This window comes from Tamandua tetradactyla, chromosome 1 (genome assembly GCF_023851605.1).
Source record: "Tamandua tetradactyla isolate mTamTet1 chromosome 1, mTamTet1.pri, whole genome shotgun sequence".
In the NCBI taxonomy this organism is placed as follows: domain Eukaryota; kingdom Metazoa; phylum Chordata; class Mammalia; order Pilosa; family Myrmecophagidae; genus Tamandua; species Tamandua tetradactyla.
This window is the reverse complement of record NC_135327.1, coordinates 120754557-120774970: the sequence shown is the minus strand read 5'-3', so window position 1 is coordinate 120774970 and position 20414 is coordinate 120754557. Positions and strand designations below refer to the sequence as shown.

At 37.5% G+C, this 20414-nt stretch overlaps 1 protein-coding gene across 12 annotated transcripts in view; it reads left to right on the top strand.

The window, feature by feature from the left end:
- Positions 1–20414, top strand: part of PPP1R9A (protein phosphatase 1 regulatory subunit 9A) — a 434558-nt gene that overhangs the window by 272475 nt on the left and 141669 nt on the right. For all 12 annotated transcript variants that reach the window (XM_077123485.1, XM_077123518.1, XM_077123509.1 and 9 more), the window contains exon 5: positions 5846–5950. In XM_077123485.1, coding sequence (XP_076979600.1) covers positions 5846–5950 — 105 coding nt within the window. The remainder of the gene's footprint in view (positions 1–5845; positions 5951–20414) is intronic.

Here is a 20414-nt window from a genome sequence, read left to right as displayed (position 1 = left end):
CGTGAAAATGTCCAAATTAAGTCACCAGCAAGAGGATATCTTCTCTCAAGAAAGACCGTTTGGGTCTGGGGTTTCTCTGTCTCTGGGAGAGCACAAGGCAATATCTGCTGTCCTTCTTGCCCACCTTCTGGGTTCAAATGGCTCTCTCAGCTCCTTCTACATCTCCAGACATCTGTGTTTTGCTTTCATCTCTGTCTTCTGTCAGCTTTGAGCTCTCTCTGTTTTTTCCCTGTCATACAGTGCTTCACTAAAAGGATTAAAACTTACCTTGAATGAGCAGGGTCACATTTTGATCTAATTATAAGGTCCCATCTATAATTGGATGGATTGCATTTCCATGAAAACAACCTAATCAAAAGGTCCCATCCAAACAATAGGTCCACCCCAACAAGATTGAATTAGTATTAAAATGGCATGGCTTTTTGGGAGTTACATGACAGTTTCAAACCAGCACAGATGCCATTTTATTGGTGAATGGCTTGGCAGCCAGAATGAAGGCTTTCCTCTTACTAACTCAGCTGGGAGTACATTACGTAAAGGAAGTTATAAAAGCAATTAACATGAAACTTTGACTTTCCACCTCATCACCTGAGTAAGGTAAATCTGGTGAGTCTGAATGAAACTAAAGTATCTAGTTTGGATTTTTATTCCCCTTCTGAAGCAAATCTTTAATTTTATTCACAATGGCATTGCCAAAAGGCTTTATTACTGAGAAGTAGAAGCAAAGTACAAATAAGCTATATTGGAAGAAATATGAGAGATGGCTAAGTAACTACTAGCAAACCCAGTACTCTCTTTACCCTAGAAAAAAGAGAGGCAATAGACTTGGGGGTTTTGGTGGTTAATATCATGTGTCAAGTTGGCTAGTTTGTGGTGTCCAGTTGTTTGGTCAAAGACGGGTCTGCTTGTTAATGTGATATATTTTGAGGGGGGGATTTGCATCAAAAATTAGTTGATAACCTGAGATTGCCCTGAGCAATGTGGGGAGTCTCCTCATCCAATCTGTTAGAGATCTTAAAAGCAGAACTGAGGATTTCAGAGGTTAGAAGAAGGATTTGGATTCAACGTCAATATTGGATCTTGTTGGAATTTCTAGCCAACCAGTCTCCCATAGGGAATTTGGTCTAAGGACTTAAGCATCCCTTTATCAATGTTTCCAGTTTATAACCTACCCTACAGAGTCAGACTTGCCAGCCCCCATGGTGGCATGAGACAATCCCTTATAATAAATCTCTTTATACACACACACATCCACACACATCCTTTTGATTCTGTTTCTCTGGAGAATAATACAGGCAGAATGGTTGTGGTTCCATCCACCATGCTACTCAAATGGAGAGTAAGGGAGAGAGAACTAATGAAGCCATACTTTGCAAAACTTGTGAGAAAAGATTAACAACAGAGAAATTGATCATGGGCCTGTTCTAAGGGAGGACAGAACCTCTTTCTTCTAACTACTTAGATAAAATTGGAAAAAAGGAGGAAGGAATATATATGTTGTATTCTAGAATTTTTAGTCCACCATAATGAACTCATCCTCTAGTACAGTGTCCACTATAATATTCTTAAACTTGAGTAACTTCCTGTTTCTTAGGGGTTAAAGTAATCCAACTCTGTGCACAGTGAAGTAGGGAAGGAATAGAGGCAGATGAGGGACAGAATTAATAAAAATAAAAAGGATTTTATCACAAAAGTGAAGAGATAACCTACTCAATGGGAGAAAATAATTAGGAACCACATATCTGATAAGGGTTTAATAACCAGAATATATAAAGAAATCCTACAACTCAACAATAAAAAGACAGACAGCCCAATTAAAAACTGGAAAAAGACTTGAATAGACATTTTGCCAAAGAGGATATATAAATGGCTAAAAATCACATGAAAAGATGCTCAATATCATCAGCTATTAGGGAAATGCAAATCAAAACCACAATGAAATACCATTTCACACATTCTAGAGTGGCTACTATTAAACAAACAAAAGATTACAAGTGTTGGAGATGATGTGGAGAATTAGGAACGCTCATTCATTGCTGGTGGGACTGTAAAATGGTACAGTTGCTGTGAAATACAGTTTGGCAGTTTCTCGGAACGCTAATATAGGACTACCATATGACCCAGCAATTCCTACTGTGTATATATCTACCCAAAAGAATTGAAAGCAGGGACTGAAACAGATATTTACACACTGATGTTTATAGCGGGGACAGAGTAATAAAAAATATTTTACCACAAAAATGAAAATACACCCTCCTCAGTGGGAGAAAATAGCATTTTTCACAATTGCCAAAAGATGTCAGTAACCCAAGTATCCATCAGCTAAGGAATGGATAAACCAAATGTGGTATATATATACAATGGAATATTATTAATTATTAAAAAAGAATGAACCTCTGGTTCGTGCTGCAACATGAATGTACCTTGAAGACATCATGTTGAGTGAAATAAGCCAGACACAAAAGGACAAGTATTGTATGATTTCACTGATCTGAAATAACTAGAATAAGCAGACTCACATGGTTAGGATCTAGAATATAGGCTACCAGCATCTGGGTTGGGGTAGGGAATGAGGAATTTATGCTCAATTTGTACAGAATTTCTGTTTAGGTTAAATGCAGAGTTTTAGAAATGAATGGTAGTGATGTTAGCACAATAATATGAGTGTACTAAACAGCACTGAAAGATGTATGTGAATGTGATTAGAAAGGGAAATTTTAGGTCATGTATATGTTACTAGAAAAAAATTAAAAGAAAACATAGGACTGTTCAACACAGTGAACCTTGTTATAAATGGACTATAGTTAATATTGCAATTATATAAAAATGTTCTTTCATGAATTATGACAAACATTATCACACTAATGCTAAATGTTAAAAATAGGGTGCAATAGTGGGAAAAATATACTGTAATTAAACTATGAATTTTTTACCAGCTGTAACAAAGTTACCATGCTAATGCAAACTGTTAATAATAGAGCAGTAAGTTATATGAAAGACTGTATTTTTTTAGGTGATTTTTCTGGAAACCTACAATTTTCTAATTAAAAAAAATTAAATGCCAAAAAGAATAATGTGTAATAAAAATGCCAGAATTATTTTAAGATCTAAAGCTGAAAAACCTTGAAATCTAGGCTAGGTTTTTAGAAATATGTTTTATCGGAATGATGTAACTGAATAACATTGCCCTTTAAGATTAATTTTAACAAAATTAAGATAGAAATAATTTACCCTACAATTGAACCATTCAAAGTATACAATTCAATGATATTTGATGTATTCGGAGTTGTGCATCCTTCACAAATAATTTTAGAACATTTAAAAAATTATTTTCATTGCTCAAAAAAAATTCACTATCTAGTAACTGTCTCCCTTTTTTTCCCCAATACATACCTCTTGCCACCCATCCCCAAACTTTGGGCAACCACAAATTTACTTTCTGTCTTTATAGACTGTTCTCTTATGGAAATGTCATAGAAATGGAATCATACAATATATGACCTTTTGTTACTGACTTCGTTCACTATGTTTTCAAGGTTCATCCATGTGTTAACAAGTAACATCCCTTTTTATTAACAAATATTCTGTGCATATATTCAATGCATGGATATATCACATTCTCTTTATTCATCTAGCAGTTGATGGACATTTGGATTGTTTCCACTGTTTTCTTACTGTGAGTAATACTGCCATGAATACTGCTGTGAATATTGAAACTTGTTTTTTGGCCTAAACTAACTATTCTAAGAAATGATCCGTGTATACTTGAGAAGAATGTGTGCTCTGCTATAGTTGGGAAGTTTCCTATATATACCTGCTAGAACTACATGGTATATAGTATTGTTCAAGTTCTTTCTTTTCTTATTTATCTTATGTCTAGAAGTTCTATGCAGCATTGAAAACAGTGTATTAAAGTTTCCTACTATTAATGTAGAAACATATACGTCTCCCTTCAAATGTGCCAATGTTTGCTTATATTTTGGAGCTCTGGTTTTAGGTTCATTTACGTTTATAATCATTATATCTTCTTGATGTATTGATCCTTTTTTCAATATAAAGTGCCCTTCATGCTCCTTTTTGACAGTTTTTTACTTAATTTCCATTTGTTTCTCATATTAGTAGAGTCATACTTACTCTCTTTTGATTACTATTTATGTGGAATATGTTGTTTCATCCTTTCACTTTCAGTCTGCTGGTGTCTTTAAATTTAAGGTGAGTTTCTTGTAGATAGCATATAGTTGGGGCATGCTTTTTTATCTGTTCTTCTGATCTATACCTTTTGATTAGAAATTTAACCCATTTACACTTATAGTAACTACAAATAATGTAATAATTACCGATAATGCAGGACTTTCTTCTACCATTTTACTCTTTGATTTTTAAATAACTTTTATACCTTTTTTTAGCCTTCAGTTTTTCATTACTGCCTATTTTTTATCTATTTAATCTTTTTTAATAAACCCATGCAATACCTTCTCCTATTCTTCTGTGCATATTTTCCCAGTATTTTTCTTTGTGGTTATCATTGGGCTTAAATTTAAAATCCTAAATCTATATTAATCTTACTTGATTTGATACCAACTTAACTTCATTGGCGTACACAAACTATGTTTCTGTCACTCTTTCTGTCCTCCCACCTTTGTGTATTCTTGTCACAATTTATGAATCTATACATTATAAGTCCAGAATCATTCATTTATCATTTTGTTTTATGCATTTGCATTTAGATCCTGTGGTAAGTCAGCAGTAAGCTTACAAATCAAAAATAAAATAATACTACTATTTATATTTATCCGTATCATTATCTTTACTAGTGATGTTTATTATTTATGTGGCTTCAGTCAGTTGTCTAGTGTCCTTTCCTTTGAACCTGAAGAAATCTTGTTAACATTTCTTGAAGGGTCAGTCTGATGGTGATGAGTTTTCTCAGCTTTTGTTTTTCTGGGACTATCTTAATCTCCTTCTCATTTTTGAAAGAACTTTTGCTAGACATGAAGTTCTTGGATGGCAATATTTTGCTTTCAGCACTTTGAGTATGTGTCTCCACTGCCTTCTTGCCTCTGGTTTCTGATGAAAAATTAGCATTTAATCTTTTTGAAGCTCCCCTATGCTTGAAATATTGTTTCTCCAGACATTCTGGTTTCTGTGACAGTTTGATGGTTATAAAACACCTTTATCATTTTTTTCAGATTGTCCTGAGTAAATGTTTTTCTTCAGAATTTAGCCATACAGAGATTATCGAGTAGCCCAAGAGACACCCTGGTCTTTTCTGTGCATATATATTGTCCTAGGTTTGCCCACATGGTACTAGGTATTCCCTTTTTTATATACTTCCAAATGCACCTTTATTTCAGGAAAATATGCTTCTTCATGGTCCCAGGCACTACACTGTATGTTCCACAGTCAGCGATCCTTTGCCCCAGGCAGCTGCAGTTTAACTATAGGCCACCTCTAGGTACAGGGCAAGTTTTGGGCAGTGAGCCCATAGTGAGCATCTTGATTCAGTCCCTCAGGCAGCCACCAGACAGATTAGCATTGACATATATGTATCACTTATGTGCACAAGATTTATTTTGCTCACTCCAGAATCACAACCAGAGACCTGAACTGGGAGCATGGGCCAGCTCTGAGCAGAGCCAGTGTGGGGGTGGGGCATAGGTCAGCAAAGGCACCATGAGAAGGGTTCCCTACCAATTTTAAGTTGCCTTTTTCTTGTTTCAGCACTTTCCCTGTTACTTCACCACATTTAACTGTTTTTTTTTTAATATTTTGTCACCTGATTCATTAGAAATAATAATGTATTCTCAGAAAAATTAATTGTGGGTAATTTTTTTTCTTCCCAAAGAATACAAGTCAATGACCAGATTGTGGAAGTGGATGGAATCAGCTTGGTGGGTGTCACACAGAATTTTGCTGCAACAGTTCTCAGAAACACCAAAGGCAATGTGAGGTAAATATGTGACTTCATATATTGACAATTTGTTATTTGATATTTTGGTGAGTTTTTGTTTTGCTGTAACTATACCTACATATGGAATTATATGAGAATTTCATCTAAGTAATAAAAGCTTGCCTTTGTTTTTAACTTTTCCTTCATGTGAATATAGTTTAAAATTTAAAATCATACTATTCAACAAAAATATGAAGACAAGTGACAGTGTGCATCAGTATGGTTAACTTTTGATCTATTTTACTATGCCTTATTGCTATTAGAGTAAGAATTGCTAGGAAGATTGAATGTCTAGTTATAGTTTCAATAAATATGAATTTAGGCCCCATATCATTATAACAAAACCGCTTATGCATTAGATTGAAATTAAAATATATATATACATATTCCATGGTGTAAATTATTTAAACACGTAGGCTTAGTATTTTGAGACCTATGAATGTATCTTTTAAATCTCTATTGTTAACAATCAACCAGGGTCAATCTTTGGTGAACTTTAACTTTTCCAATTGAATGGACACAGAGAGTTTATTCTTCTGTACATTGAAATTTATATCCAACCCTGAGGTTCTGAAAATTGTAGATTGAAAAACTAGTATGTAATCCTGAGCCAACTAAGGTTAAGATTTGAAATCTGTTTTATTTAGCCATAGGTTACTGCTTTTTAAAAATATATCAGTTTATGTTTTAATACTTTTCCCTACATCCTGTGCCTTCCATAAAGGGACACATGAGGAATTAATAAGGATACATTATTTAGGAAGTCTATTTATGAAAGTGTTTTAGTGTTATCATCATCAAAAAGCAACTTCTAAAAATACTCTGAAAATATTGATAAGTTAACATTGCTATAGAGAAGTTAACATTAGGATTTTATTGTAGTGTATTTTTGTTGCTCAAGCATGTCTTTAAGGTTTAGAATTTTAGACTTTCTTTTTTAATTCAAAAGTACCCTTTGATGATAAGGGAATGCTTTAAGGAATACAATCTAAAGTATTTTCATGGGTGCAATGTTAGTCCTTCTAGAATTCATTCAGTCCTGAGAAAAATATTGCATGTAAAACAGTTGAAAAGAATACAAGAAAAGGGCCACGTTGGCTCAGCAGGCAAGGACGCTTGTCTGCCATGCCAGAGGACCCAGGTTTGATTCCCAGTGCCTGCCCATGTAAAAAAAACCTAAAAAAAAAAAAAAGAATACAAGAAAAAGCATCCCATATACTCTCTCAGATCTGTATGAGGGGACCCTCTCAATAAATGTGATGTCGTTTTGCAGATTGTGTCTACTTTTGAGACAGAATTTTCTGGTGTCAGTATAGAACTTAGTTTTTAATTTTTGTATTAGATAAGATATAATTGTGGTTTAAAAATAAAATTAGTCTGTTACATCATTCATATTAATTTATATCTATTCTCCTTAGTTAAAAAAAGTTTAAAAAATCGGCATTATTCATAAAATATTTTAAATTTTAGACCATAGATTAATAATATCAGTGCTGGAATGAGGGATTGTGTACAAATGTAATTTATAAATGATGAAATGATAAATACATATTAATATCATTACTAGTACTAGACAGAAATTTATAAATCATGTTATCCAGTCTCCCTCTTTTATATGAGGAAACGAGAGGCCACAAAGCCCAGTTATTTATTGAAAGTTAGTGGGAAGCAAATGATGACAATGGGACTAGATCTCAAACTCCTCAATCTCCATACAGGGCCAGTTGTTTGGTTTTTTTTAATTATTAGCTTGTTTATTCACCCCACAAATAGCATTCTGATAGCCATTTGGAGGCTGAAGATGACCTCAGTCCACCCTCTGCTTTATTTTTTGAATGCAATTTTATTGAGATATATTCATGTACCATATAATCATCCAAAGTATACAGTCAGTGGTTCACAATATCATCATATAATTGTGCATTCATCACCAAAATCAGTTTTTGCACATTTTCATTTCTACCAAAAAAAAAAAGTAAAAATAAAAAAGAATACCCAAGACTTCTTATACCCTTTACCCTCCCCCTATTATTTATTTATTTTTTTGTCGTTCATTTCTTACTCATCAGTCCATACATTGGATGAAGGGGGTGTCAGTCACAAGGTTTTTACAGTCACATGGTCACATCATAAAAGCTATATAACTATGAGTCATCTTCAAGAATCAAGGCTACTGGATTATATTTCAGTAGTTTCAAGTATTTTCTTTTAGCTATTATAATATGATAAAAACTGAAAAAGGGATGTCTGTATAAAGCATAAGAATGACCTCCAGAATGGTTTGCCCACTCTATTTGAAAGCTCTCAGCCACTGAAACTATTTTGTTTCATTTCTTTTTCCAGTTTTGGTCAGAAGGCTTTTCCAATCCTACAATGCAAGAACCAGGTTCATCCCCTGGAGCCATGTCCCACATTGACAGGGAGATAAATACCCTTGGGATCATGTCCCAAATAGGGGGAGAGGCAATGAGTTTCCCTGCAGAGTTGGCTTAGAGAAAGGGACCACATTTAAGCAACAAAAGAGGTTCTCTAGAGTGACTCAGGTATAAGATTACATAAGATATAAGGTATAAGATTATAAATAATCTTAGCTTCTCCTTTGTAGGAATATGTTTCATAAGGATAAGCCTCAAGATCGAGGGCTTAGCCTATTAAATTGACAGTCCCCAGTGCTTGCAAGAATATCAGAAATTTGCCCGTTGGAGAAGTTTAATATTTCCACATTTTCCCCCTGTCTCTCTAGGAGACTTTGCTAATGCATTTTAATTTTTTACCCAAATTAAACTGGGATGTAGCAGGGTATCACACCAACCTGTACAAACCAACAAGATCTTTTTCCCTATTGAAGATTCTACATAATTATGGTATTGTAATAAACTGACCATGCATGTTAAATTATATAGTATGCTACAGAAAATATAAATTTTGCACCAAATAAACATCTCTTCCTTTGGTCTCATACAGAATTGAGGTTTTAAAACACAGTATCATCCTTTATCCTTTAGTGTGATTTACCTTAGTCCTAACCAGATCAGCTTTATTCATATTTCTAACAGATTTCCTATGACTTTTTGGTTTTTTGAAACAGTTGCTGTATGGGGTAATGCCGACTTTCATAGCTGCAGAACTCTAGCTCCATACAGGGCCACTTTTGTCATTGTCATACTGCCTCCTGCCTATGACCAGAAAGATCAGAGATTTTAGAATCTAACACCTACGTTTGAACTCAATTCTACCACTTGCTATTTGAACTTGAATGATATACCCACTTATGTAATAACGATTTTTGTTTGATATCACAGTTAATGTCAGAAATCACAGGACATATTAAAATAATTTAAGAAACAGAAATTCCTGTTAGAATCATTAGTAATACATATATTCTGAAGGAAAGTCTTGTGTAGAATTCTCTTTTGATGGAGCCTTATCTGTGTGGGGAGTAGGTAGGGACAGAGCAGGATTGGTATTGATAATGGTAGCGATAATTTTATATGAAGATTAGGAAAGAGTGAGAGTCTCAGCCAGTCATTTCCTATAAAAATTTGATGCATTTTAAATTGGTATACAATTTTATCACTTGTAGGTTTTTTTTCTATTTGTTTCTCAAATTCCCTAAAATTCTAAATGAAATTTGTCCATGTCATTAAGTATTGTCTGGTTGTGCCTAGTCTGCTGCTGTATTTTCTACTGTTGCATCAGCCGTAAATGAATGTGAGAGTAAAGGTAAAGATGGTCTTTTTTGGGCGTAAGCTCTCAGCTACTCCAAACTTCTCAGATCTCTGTGGCCACACTGCCATTTTAGGACAGAATTTAGTCTAAGAACAGAAGTTCCCATTGTGCTTCACCAATTTCTGAGGCTAGGCTTATCCTAGGCAAGCTCTAGCAACCTCATCAAATCAGGATTCTATTTTGAGGTATTTAATTCTAGGTAAACATAATTTTAGAGAAGCTATGCTAAGTTTCAGAATTATTACTGGAGTATCCCAAGATCTTCTGGGATGCCAATAGCCTGTCTTCAGCTATTGGCAGTTGGCCATCAAGTGTTTTTCAGAAATTGCCAAGGACTATGTGCAGAAACATTCATCGTGTACACAGTTGGAACTGAAATCAGGAATTTCATTTCAGTCTGTGTTGAAAATAAATGGAGTACTTTAATTGAAATATAACAAAAATTATGATGAAAGTGCTACAAACCACACTACAATTAGAGTACCTGTTTATAAGACTGTTGCTATAAATAAATATATAATATAGGATGTACTAAAGTGTTTTTGATATAAAATAATTATTAAAAAATTGGAAACCGCTGGTATGGAATATTAATATAAGACTTAAAAGGCTTGCTGGTGAGTTCCAATAAGACTTGGCCTTCATGTATGTTTTGTTGGCTTAAAAATTATTTTAAATTTTCAAATTTGAATGCCTATAGCAAAGGAAACCTCCATTATTCCTACTTTCCTATGCCTTGTCTCTTTCACTTATTTATGATACTTACCTGACTCCTGAAGGATCCAAATTTGTTACCCACTCCAGCCACCTGCTGTAGATGGCAAGTTTCGAGGTTAAGGAGCATTCTGCTACTGATGTTATCATGCTTAGAACAAAAGAATGAGCTTGGGAGATAGGAGACATAAATTCTCACCTGAGCTCTGCTATTAACTTTGTTACTTTGGAAACTTAAATTCAATAGGATTCATTTTTCTCATCTATAAAATAAGGGGGTTGATTTTAAATAATTTTTTAAGTTCCTTCCAGAGCTAATCCTGGATACAGCAGCATGATCCTGTTTAGTGATTACAATACATAATATTCTAGACTTTTGGAAGTAAAACACCATAAAATATTTATAAATGTATTCAGGTTAGTTATAGCATAAAATGGCATTTTAGATAAATTAGCCTCTTAAATAGTATGCATTACATGTTAGAAAAATTTACATATAATTATTTTTCCCATCAATATTATTGTAACTCAGCTTTTAAAAGTAAGGAAAAGGTAATGAGGTTGAACTTGAATGTAAGGGAATAGACAGAAGTGAAGGCAGTTCAGCTATGGGTGTTTAAGTAATAATACCATATTGAAGGTGAACATTATTGAAAAGGGTTGTATAGACCCATGAGTCCCACCAATTAACACTACAAATATAAATAAGTTCTAGCATGAATTACTGCAAAGGTATGAATCTTGTACAAAGAGTATATAAGTTTGGAGTATGGGGGGGGAAACTACTGTTGCATGGTATGGGCTATGTTAAACAGGAAGACATCAACAGTACCACAGCAACACCAGGGGTACATAATGGGGGGAGGGGTAAGAGTTAAGTGGAGGTTTGGATTTTCTATTTGGTGAGGGTGTGTTTATTGGTTATCTCTCTCTTGGGAACAATGAAATCATCTAAAATTGAGAGGGTTTGATGGATTGTTGACTTCAGACATTATATGTGATGCCCAATGAATGGAGGTGGCTGAAGGATGCACTGACTGAGAAGTAGATTGGCGAACATATATGATCAAATATTGTACTACTACAAAAAGAAACAAAGTAGTAAGGCATACAATGTTGTGAGTGAACCTGTGGGACATTTGGTGAGGCAAAATAAGCCAGAAACAAAAGAGTAAATATTGCATGGTCTCATTTAGAAAACACTTAAAAGAAAACAAGGGCCTAGATTGTAAGCTCTTATACCAATCACATTTATTCCAGAGCGGTAGTTCTTATATCTAGATTTTGAGAGGCTGATTTATATAGGAATAACCTAGTATTAAGAGATAAGAATGAAGCTGATCAGGTCAGGATTAAGGTAATTCAGGAAATATAGGGGGAAGGAAGACGTTTATATTTTTGAACTTTCTTTACTCTTTGAGCCTAAAGGAAGAAATCTTTGTTTTGTCCAGAACCTAAATTTTCTGTAGCACATATTTGAACTCAACTTGTCCGAATAGTTCATTTTTAACGATCCAAACAAAGGGAGCCCAGAATAAGGATGAGGGCCTTTCATCCTGTATAGCTTGATGCAATGCCTGGATACATCGAGTATATTTGCAGATAACCAAAAAGTATTGACAGAAAAAAATACAGAACTCTTTAAGTTTACACCAGGGAAATCTCTGATACTAGTCAAACATTAGGGACACCCACGTGAGTAGGCCAATATTATATATATATTTTTTATTATAATGTTAATATTGTTATTAATACTTTGCATTACTGTGGTACCTTTGTTGCAATTGATGAAACAGTACTATTATAATTATAGTATTAACTGTGTATAGCCCATAGTTTTCATAGGGATCATTGTTTGGGTAATGCTGTTCTGTGTTTTTTGTTTTTAATCTGTAATATACAACCTAAACTTCACTTTTGCCTTCAAGCCCATATACAAGAGGTAGAGGCAGACAAATCAATTTGTCCTTTTCTTTTCATCTGTATCAGGCCAAACAATGTCCATATACTGTCCTTTAGCATTTAGATGAATACATTATATGGGATTTATATTGTTTAATTTAATTCTCTAGTGATTTATCAAAAGAAGAACTAAAGAACTATAAAATTTCATTTACACCTGACAAAAGATCTCATGTGCCCTGTGCGAATGATGTGAGACATTATGTCAAAAATGATGATATATGGAGGTTTATTTTTCAGACATAAGTTGTTCTAATAAAAGTGATACTGGTAAACATGACACTTAACTAATGCTGAAATTAAAAATTTCCAATTGGAATTATGCTAGTCTAAGAAAGGAACGGCTCTACTGGGATATGGTTACTAGTTCTTATATAAGTAATTCTTTCATTCAATCATTCTTTAAAGAAATATTTATTAAATGCTGTCATGGTCAGGGACATGTGTCAACTTGGCTAAGTTGTGGTACCTGTTTGTCTGGTTGGGCAAGTGCTGGCCTGTCTGTTGCAATGAGGACATTTCATAGAATTAGATCATGGTCACATCAGCTGCATCCGCAGCTGATTCCATTTGTAATCAGCCAAAGGGGAGTGTTTTCTGCAAAGAGTGATGCTTAATCTAATCACGGGAAGCCTTTTAAGGAGGATTCAGAAGAGACAGATTCTATTCCTGCTTCAGCTAGCAAGCCTCTACTGTTGAATTCGTCCAGACCCTCAATCGGCGTCGTGGGCTTCACAGCCTACCCTGTGGATTTTGGGCTCTGCGTTCCCATGGTCACATGAGGTACTTTTATAAATTTTATATTTGCGAGTGTTCCCTGTTGATTCTGTTTCTCTAGAGAACCCTAACTAATACATCATGGTACCGGGAGTGGTTCTTAAGAAACAGAATCTTAAAAATGGGTTTTTATGAATGGTTTTCTACTCTGACTGGACTCAAACACACTAAGGACTCTGATTCCTGTAATCAGAATGACACTCCCAATCCATGGAGTAAGTTGGCAAAAGAGATAGTCAAAATATCACCATTCGATTCTCCTAATGCTTCGGTTGTACGAAGCCAGACTCTGGGGGATAATGTTTTTTGACACCTTTACAGAGTTTTGTAGAAATAAGAGGTATAGAGATGTTGGTTAGTTGTTGTTAGATACACTGGCTACATTAAGGGGTGAAAGGGATGGGCTTAAGGCTTCAAATGAGAAACTTAAGCACCATCTGAAAGATGCAGACGTTTCTATGAGTATCCTGAAGGAAAATCTTATTTCCTGTAGCCGTAGACTTGAGATCTCTGAAAATCAGACTCAGAATCTTATTGCTAGAGTAGCAACTTTACAACATAAACTGAAATCTTTATTTTGCATGTTGTCAGCCATTACAGTGAGGGCATTGATTGGAAAGGAGTGGGACCCTGAAAAATGGGATGGTGACATATGGATTGATAATGATGTTGGGGGTGAGCTTGAAACCCATGATCATGCTGAATCTTCTCTCGATGACCCTCTATTAGTTTGCCCTGAGGACATAACTGCCCCACCTCCACTCTGCCTTGAGGAGTTGGCCATCCAACCTCCTCCTGAAGGGATTAACCCTAGAGGGATTAATCCTGTTTCACCAGATGAAACTGCAAATGAAGGCCCTGAAGCAAATAGCTTGGAAGGTATTTCTAATTCTTTTCATGACCCACCCCCACCACCCCTCATTTCTTCCAGACTTATAGCTAGACAAAAATCCCAACAGGCCCCTAAAGGTGAGGTACAAAGTATCACACATGAGGAGGTACGTTATACTCCAAAAGAACTATGTGAGCTTTCCCATTTATACAGACAGAAATCAGGGGAATATGTGTGGCAATGGATTTTAAGGGTGTGGGATAATGGTGGGAGGAATATAATGAGGCTGGATTAGGCTGAATTTACTGATATGGGCCCACTAAGCAGAGATTCTGCATTCAATGTTATAGCTCAAGCAGTTAGAAAAGGTGTTAACAGTTTGTTTGTATGGTTGGTTGAAACATGGATCAAAAGGTGGCCAACATTACCTGAGGTTGAAATGCCAAAACTGCCCTGGTATAATGTAGATGGGAGGATCCAGAGGCTTACAGAGATTGGAATGTTAGAGTGGATTTATCATGCAAAGCCTGCTCTTACACCCCAGGAATGTCCGGAGGATGCACTTTTTACCAAAACAGTGAGAAATAAATTTGTGAGACTGGCACCATCATCCGTAAAGAGCTCTGTGGTTGCACTCTCTACAGGTCAGATATTACTGTAGGAACTGCTGTCACAGAGCTGGAATCCTTAAACACAATAGGGATGACAGGATCCCGAGTTGGCAGAAGCCAGCTGGCAGCACTTAATCGCCAAAGACAGGGTAGACATGGCTATTATAATAGACAGTAAACTCAAAGCAGGAGTCAAAATTATATGACATGCAGAGATTTGTAGCATTGGCTAGCAAATCATGGGGTACCTAGAAATACAATAGAAGGGCAGTCTACTAAATTCTTGTTCGAGCTGTATAAACAAAAGAGTTCTAGGTCAAGTGAACAGAATTCTAACCTGAATTACGAAAACACAGAGTCACGACCCCTTAATCAATTTCTAGACTTGGAACAGTTTACAGACCCAGAGCCCCTTGAATGAAGGGGAGGCCAGGTCCCTTTGGGGGAGAACCCTGTTACACTGCCACAAATTATACTGTTACTCTTCCTCCAAGCCTTCCCCAAGGAGACCGATGGCCTTTTACCAGGGTAACTGTGCTTTGGGAAAAAGGAAATGATCACATATTTCAGGGCTTGTTAGACACTGGTTCAGAAGTGACATTAGTTCCAGGGGACCCAACACATCACTCTGATCCACCAGTCAGAGTGAGGGTTTATGGAGGCCAGATGATCAATGGAGTTTTAGCTCAGGTCCATGTCACCGTGGGTCCAGTGGGCCCCCGGACCCATCTTGTAGTTATTTCCCCAGTTCCAGAATGTGTAATTGGTATAGATATACTGAGCAACAGGCAGAATCCCCACATTGGCTCTCTAACTCATGCAGTGAGGGCTATTATGGTGGGAAAGGCCAAGTGGAAGCCAGTAGAACTGCCCCTATCAAGCAAAACATTAAATCAGAAGCAATACCAGATTCCTGGAGGGATGGCAGAGATTACTGCCACTCTAAAGGACTTGAAGGATGCAGGGGTGGTGATTCCCACCACATCCCCATTCAACTTTCCTATTTGGCCTGTGCAGAAAACAGATGGGTCTTGGAGGATGAAAGTGAATTATCATAAGCTCAACCAGGTGGTGACTCCAATTGCAGCTGCTGTTCCAGATGTGGTATCATTGCTTGAGCAAATCAATCCATACCCTGGTACCTGGTATGCAGCTATTGATCTGGCAAATGCTTTTTTCTCAATAGCTATTGGTAAGGACCACCAGAAACAGTTTGCTTTCAGCTGGCAAGGTCAGCAATATACTTTCACTGTCCTAACTAAGGGGTATATCAACTCTCTCCAGCCCTATGTCATAATCTTGTCCACAGAGACCATGATCGTTTCTTCCTCCCACAAGACATCACACTGGTCCATTATATCGATATCATGTTGACTGACCTAGTGAGCAAGAGGTAGCAACTACTCTAGATTTACTGGTAAGGCATTTGCGTGTCAATAGATGGGAGATAAATCCAACAAAAATAGAGGGGCCTTCCACCTCATTGAAATTTCTGTGTGTCCAGTGGTGTGAGGCATGTTGAGATATCCCTTCTAAGGTGAAGGATAAGTTGCTGCAGCTGCCCCTCTTATGACCCAAAAAGAGGCACAATGCCTAGTTGGTCTTTTTGGATTTTGGCGACATCATATCCCTCATTTGGGTTACTACTCTGGCCCATTTATCAAGTGACCAGAAAAGCTGCTAATTTTGAGTGGGAACCTGAATAAGAGGAGGCTCTGCGACAGGTCCAGGCTGCAGTACAATCTGCTCTGCCACTTGGGCCATATGATCCAGCAGATCCAATGGTGCTGGAAGTGTCAGTGGCAAATAGAGATGCTGTCTGGAGCCTTTGGCAGGCTCCTATAGAAGAATCACGACACAGACCCTTAGGATTTTGGAACAAAGCCTTGCCACCTGCTGCAGATAACTACTCTCCTTTTGAGAAACTGCTTTGGCCTGCTACTGGACCTTAGTAGAGACTGAACGCTTAACCATGGGCCACCAATTTACCATGAGACCTGGGTTGCCTATCATGAGCTGAGTGTTGTCTGACCCACCAAGCCATAAAGTTGGGCATGTGCAGCAACACTCTCTTGTAAAATGGAGATGGTATATACAAGATAGAGCCAGAGCACGTCCTGAAGGTGCAAGTAAGTTACGTGAAGAAGTGCCCCAAATGCCCTTGGTCTCAGCTCCTGCCACATTACCTTCTCTTTCCCAGTCCAGAGCTGTGGCCTCTTGGGGAGTTCCTTACAGTGAATTGACTGAGGAAGAGAAAACTCAGGCCTGGCTTACAGATGGTTCAGCACGATATGCAGGTACCACCCGAAAGTGGACAGCTGCAGCACTAGACCCCCTTTCTGGGGCATCCTTGAAGGACAGTGGTGAGGGCAAATCTTCCCAGTGGGCAGAACTTCGAGCAGTGCACCTGGTTGTTCATTTTGCTTGGAAGGAAAACTGGCCAGAGGTGCGTTTGTATACTGACTCATGGGCTGTTGTTAATGGTTTGGCTGGATGAGCAGGGACTTGAAATGACCATAATTGGAAAATTGGTGACAAAGAGTTCTAGGGAAGAAGTATATGGATAGACTTATCTGAGTGGGCTAAAAACATGAAGATATTTGTGTCCCATGTGAATGCACACCAGAGGGTGACTTCAGCAGAGAAAGGTTTTAATAATCAAGTGGATAAGATGGACCCATTCTATGGATACCAGATCAGCCTCTTTCCCCAGCAACTCCTGTCATTGCCCAATGGGCTCATGAACAAAGTGGTCATAGTGGTAGGGATGGAGGTTATGCATGGGCTCAGCAACATGGACTTCCACTCACCAAGGCTGACTTGGCTGCAGCCACTGCTGAGTGCCCAGTCTGCCAGCAGCAGAGACCCACAGTCAATCCACAATATAGCACCATTCCCCGATGTGACCAGCCAGCTACATGGTGGCAGGTTGATTATACTGGACCACTCCCTTCAGGGAAGGGGCAGTGATTTGTTCTAAGTGGAATATACACATACTCTAGATATGGATTTGCTTTCCCTGCACACAATGCTTCTGCCAAAACTGCCATCCATGGGCTTACAGAATGCCTTATCCATCGTTATGGTATTCCACATAGCATTGCTTCGGATTAAGGAACACACTTCACAGCAAATGAAGTGCAGGAATGGGCGCATGCTCATGGAATTCTCTGGTCTTACCATGTTCCCCATCATCCAGAAGCAGCTGGATTGATAGAATGGTGGAAAGGCCTTTTGAAAACTCAATTATGGTGCCAACTAGGTGGCAATACCTTGAAAAGCTGGTGTAATGTTCTCCAGGAAGCTGTATATGCTCTGAATCAGTGTCTGCTCTATGGTGCTGTTTCTCCCATAGCCAGGATCCATGGGTCCAGGAACCAAGGGGTGGAAATGGGAGTGGTACCACTTACTATTACCCCTAGTGGTTCCCTAGGAAAACTTTTGCTTCCTGTCCCTGCGATCCTGAGCTCTGCTAGTCTACAGGTTTTAGTTCCAAAACAGGGAGTGCTTCCTCCAGGAGAAACAACAATGATTCCACTGAACTGGACGTTAAGACTGGCATCTGGTCACTTGGGCTACTTATGCCACTGTATCAACAAGCCAAGAAGGGGATTACATTATTGTCTGGGGTGATTGACTCTGACTATCAGGAAGAAGTGGGACTGCAACTACATAATGGCAGTAAAGAAGAATTTTCTTGGAATATAGGCTATCCCCTAGGGTATCTTTTAGTACTACCATGCCCTGTGATTACAATCAATGGAAAACTGCAACAACCCAATCCAGGCAGGTCTACCAATGGCTCTGAAACTTCAGGAATGAAGTTTTGAGTCACCCCACCAGGCGAAGAACCACGACCATCTGAAGTGCTTGTTGAGGGTAAAGGGAACATGGAATGGGTAGTGGAAGAAGGTAGTGATAAATATGAACTTTGACCACGTGATCAGTTACAGAAACGAGGACTGTAATGCTGTTTTGTTCATGTTATACTATTTAAGTTGAAAGATATCAAGTTTAAGAATGAATGTTGCCCAAGGATTTGCGCCCTATTCTGGAGAGATTTAATGTGTTTCCAGTTATATGCAGGACAGTTGAGTATTGTTAGGTAAAAGAAAAAAAATGAGTGTTTTATTGTTTTTATTTGGAAATTGGGTATGGTTTAAGGTGATATATATAGCTGCCAAGTTGACAAGGGATGGAGTGTCATGGTCAGGTTCATGTGTCAACTTGGCCAAGTTGTGGTACCTGTTTGTCTGTTTGGGCAAGTGCTGGCCTGTTTGTTGCAATGAGGACATTTAATAGAATTTGATCATGGTCACGTCAGCTGCATTCCATTTGTAATCAGCCAAAGGGGAGTGTTTTCTGCAATGAGTGATGCTTAATCTAATCATGGGAAGCCTTTTAAGGAGGATTCAGAAGAGACAGGCTCTATTCCTGCTTCGGATGGCGAGCCTTTCCTGTGGAGTTCGTCCAGATCCTCCTTTGGAGTCGTCGGCTTCACAGCCTGCCCTGCGGATTTTGGACTCTGCATTCCCACAGTCACGTGAGACACTTTTATAAATTTTATATTTGAGAGTGTTCCCTGTTCATTCTGTTTCTCTAGAGAACCCTAACTAATACAAAAGCAAATAACTAATACCAAAAACAAAAAGAATATTTATTATATGCATACCATAAAAATACTGTATTTTTAAGAAGATAAGGAAGAAGTGAGAGAATGATACAGGTTGCATGTGAAGAAGTTAAAGATGCAAGCCAAGGTATCCTAAGGTTTGCTGCAAGAGAGCCGCAGAACTTTATAAACTCTAGAAGAAAGCATAACATGTCAAGACTTTGATTTTGTACTTCTAGTTTTCAAAATGTTAGCTAATACATCCTAGTTATTTACAAAAATGTTAGATAATAAATTCTTGTTGGTTTTTTAAAAATAAAAACAAGTAAAGGCACAAGACCCATTCCCATTATAGCTGAGCCAGGTACTACAAGGTTTACACAGTGCTTTTAAAGATTTTTGTAAAGTGGCTCATTTTTCTTTAGTTGATCACATTATAGATCCTTACTCCTAAATTTTAAAATATTGAACTTAATTTAGTGCACAAGTGGTGTTAATGAATATCCAGCCACTTTAAATAAAAAGTAAGCCTTTCAGTTTCCGTTGTACAGTAATGCTAACAGAAACATTTATTAAAATGATGAAAATAAACTAAATGCATTTCAAGATTTAATACACTTTAAATGGATGATCTAGTTTGCTAGCTGCTGGAATGCAATATACCAGAAATGGAATGGCTTTCAAAAGGGGGAATTTAATAAGTTGCTAGTTAACAGTTCTGAAGCTGAGTAAATGTCCCAGTTAAAGCAAGTCTATAGAAATGTCCAATGAAAGGCATCCAGAAAAAGATACCTTGGTTCAAGAAGGCCAATGAAGTTCCGGGTTTCTCTCTCAAGTGGAAGGGCACATGGCAAACACAGTCAGAGTTTCTCTCTCATCTGGAAGGGCACATGGCAAACACAGCATCATTTGCTAGCTTCCTCTCCTGGCTTCCTGTGCCACGAAGCTCCCCAGGAGGCATTTTCCTTCTTCATCTCCAAAGGTCGCTGGCTGGTGAACTCTGCTTCTTCTGGCTGTGTCATTCTGCTCTGCTCTCTCTGAATCGCTTTTTCTCCAAAATGTTTCCTCTTTTATAGGACTTCAGAAACTAATCAAGACCCACCAAATGGGTGGAGACATGCCATCACCTAATCCAGTTTAACACCCACTCTTGATTAAATCACATCTCCAGGGAGATTATCCAATTCCAGATTCAAGCATACAGTATTGAATAGGGATTATTCTGCC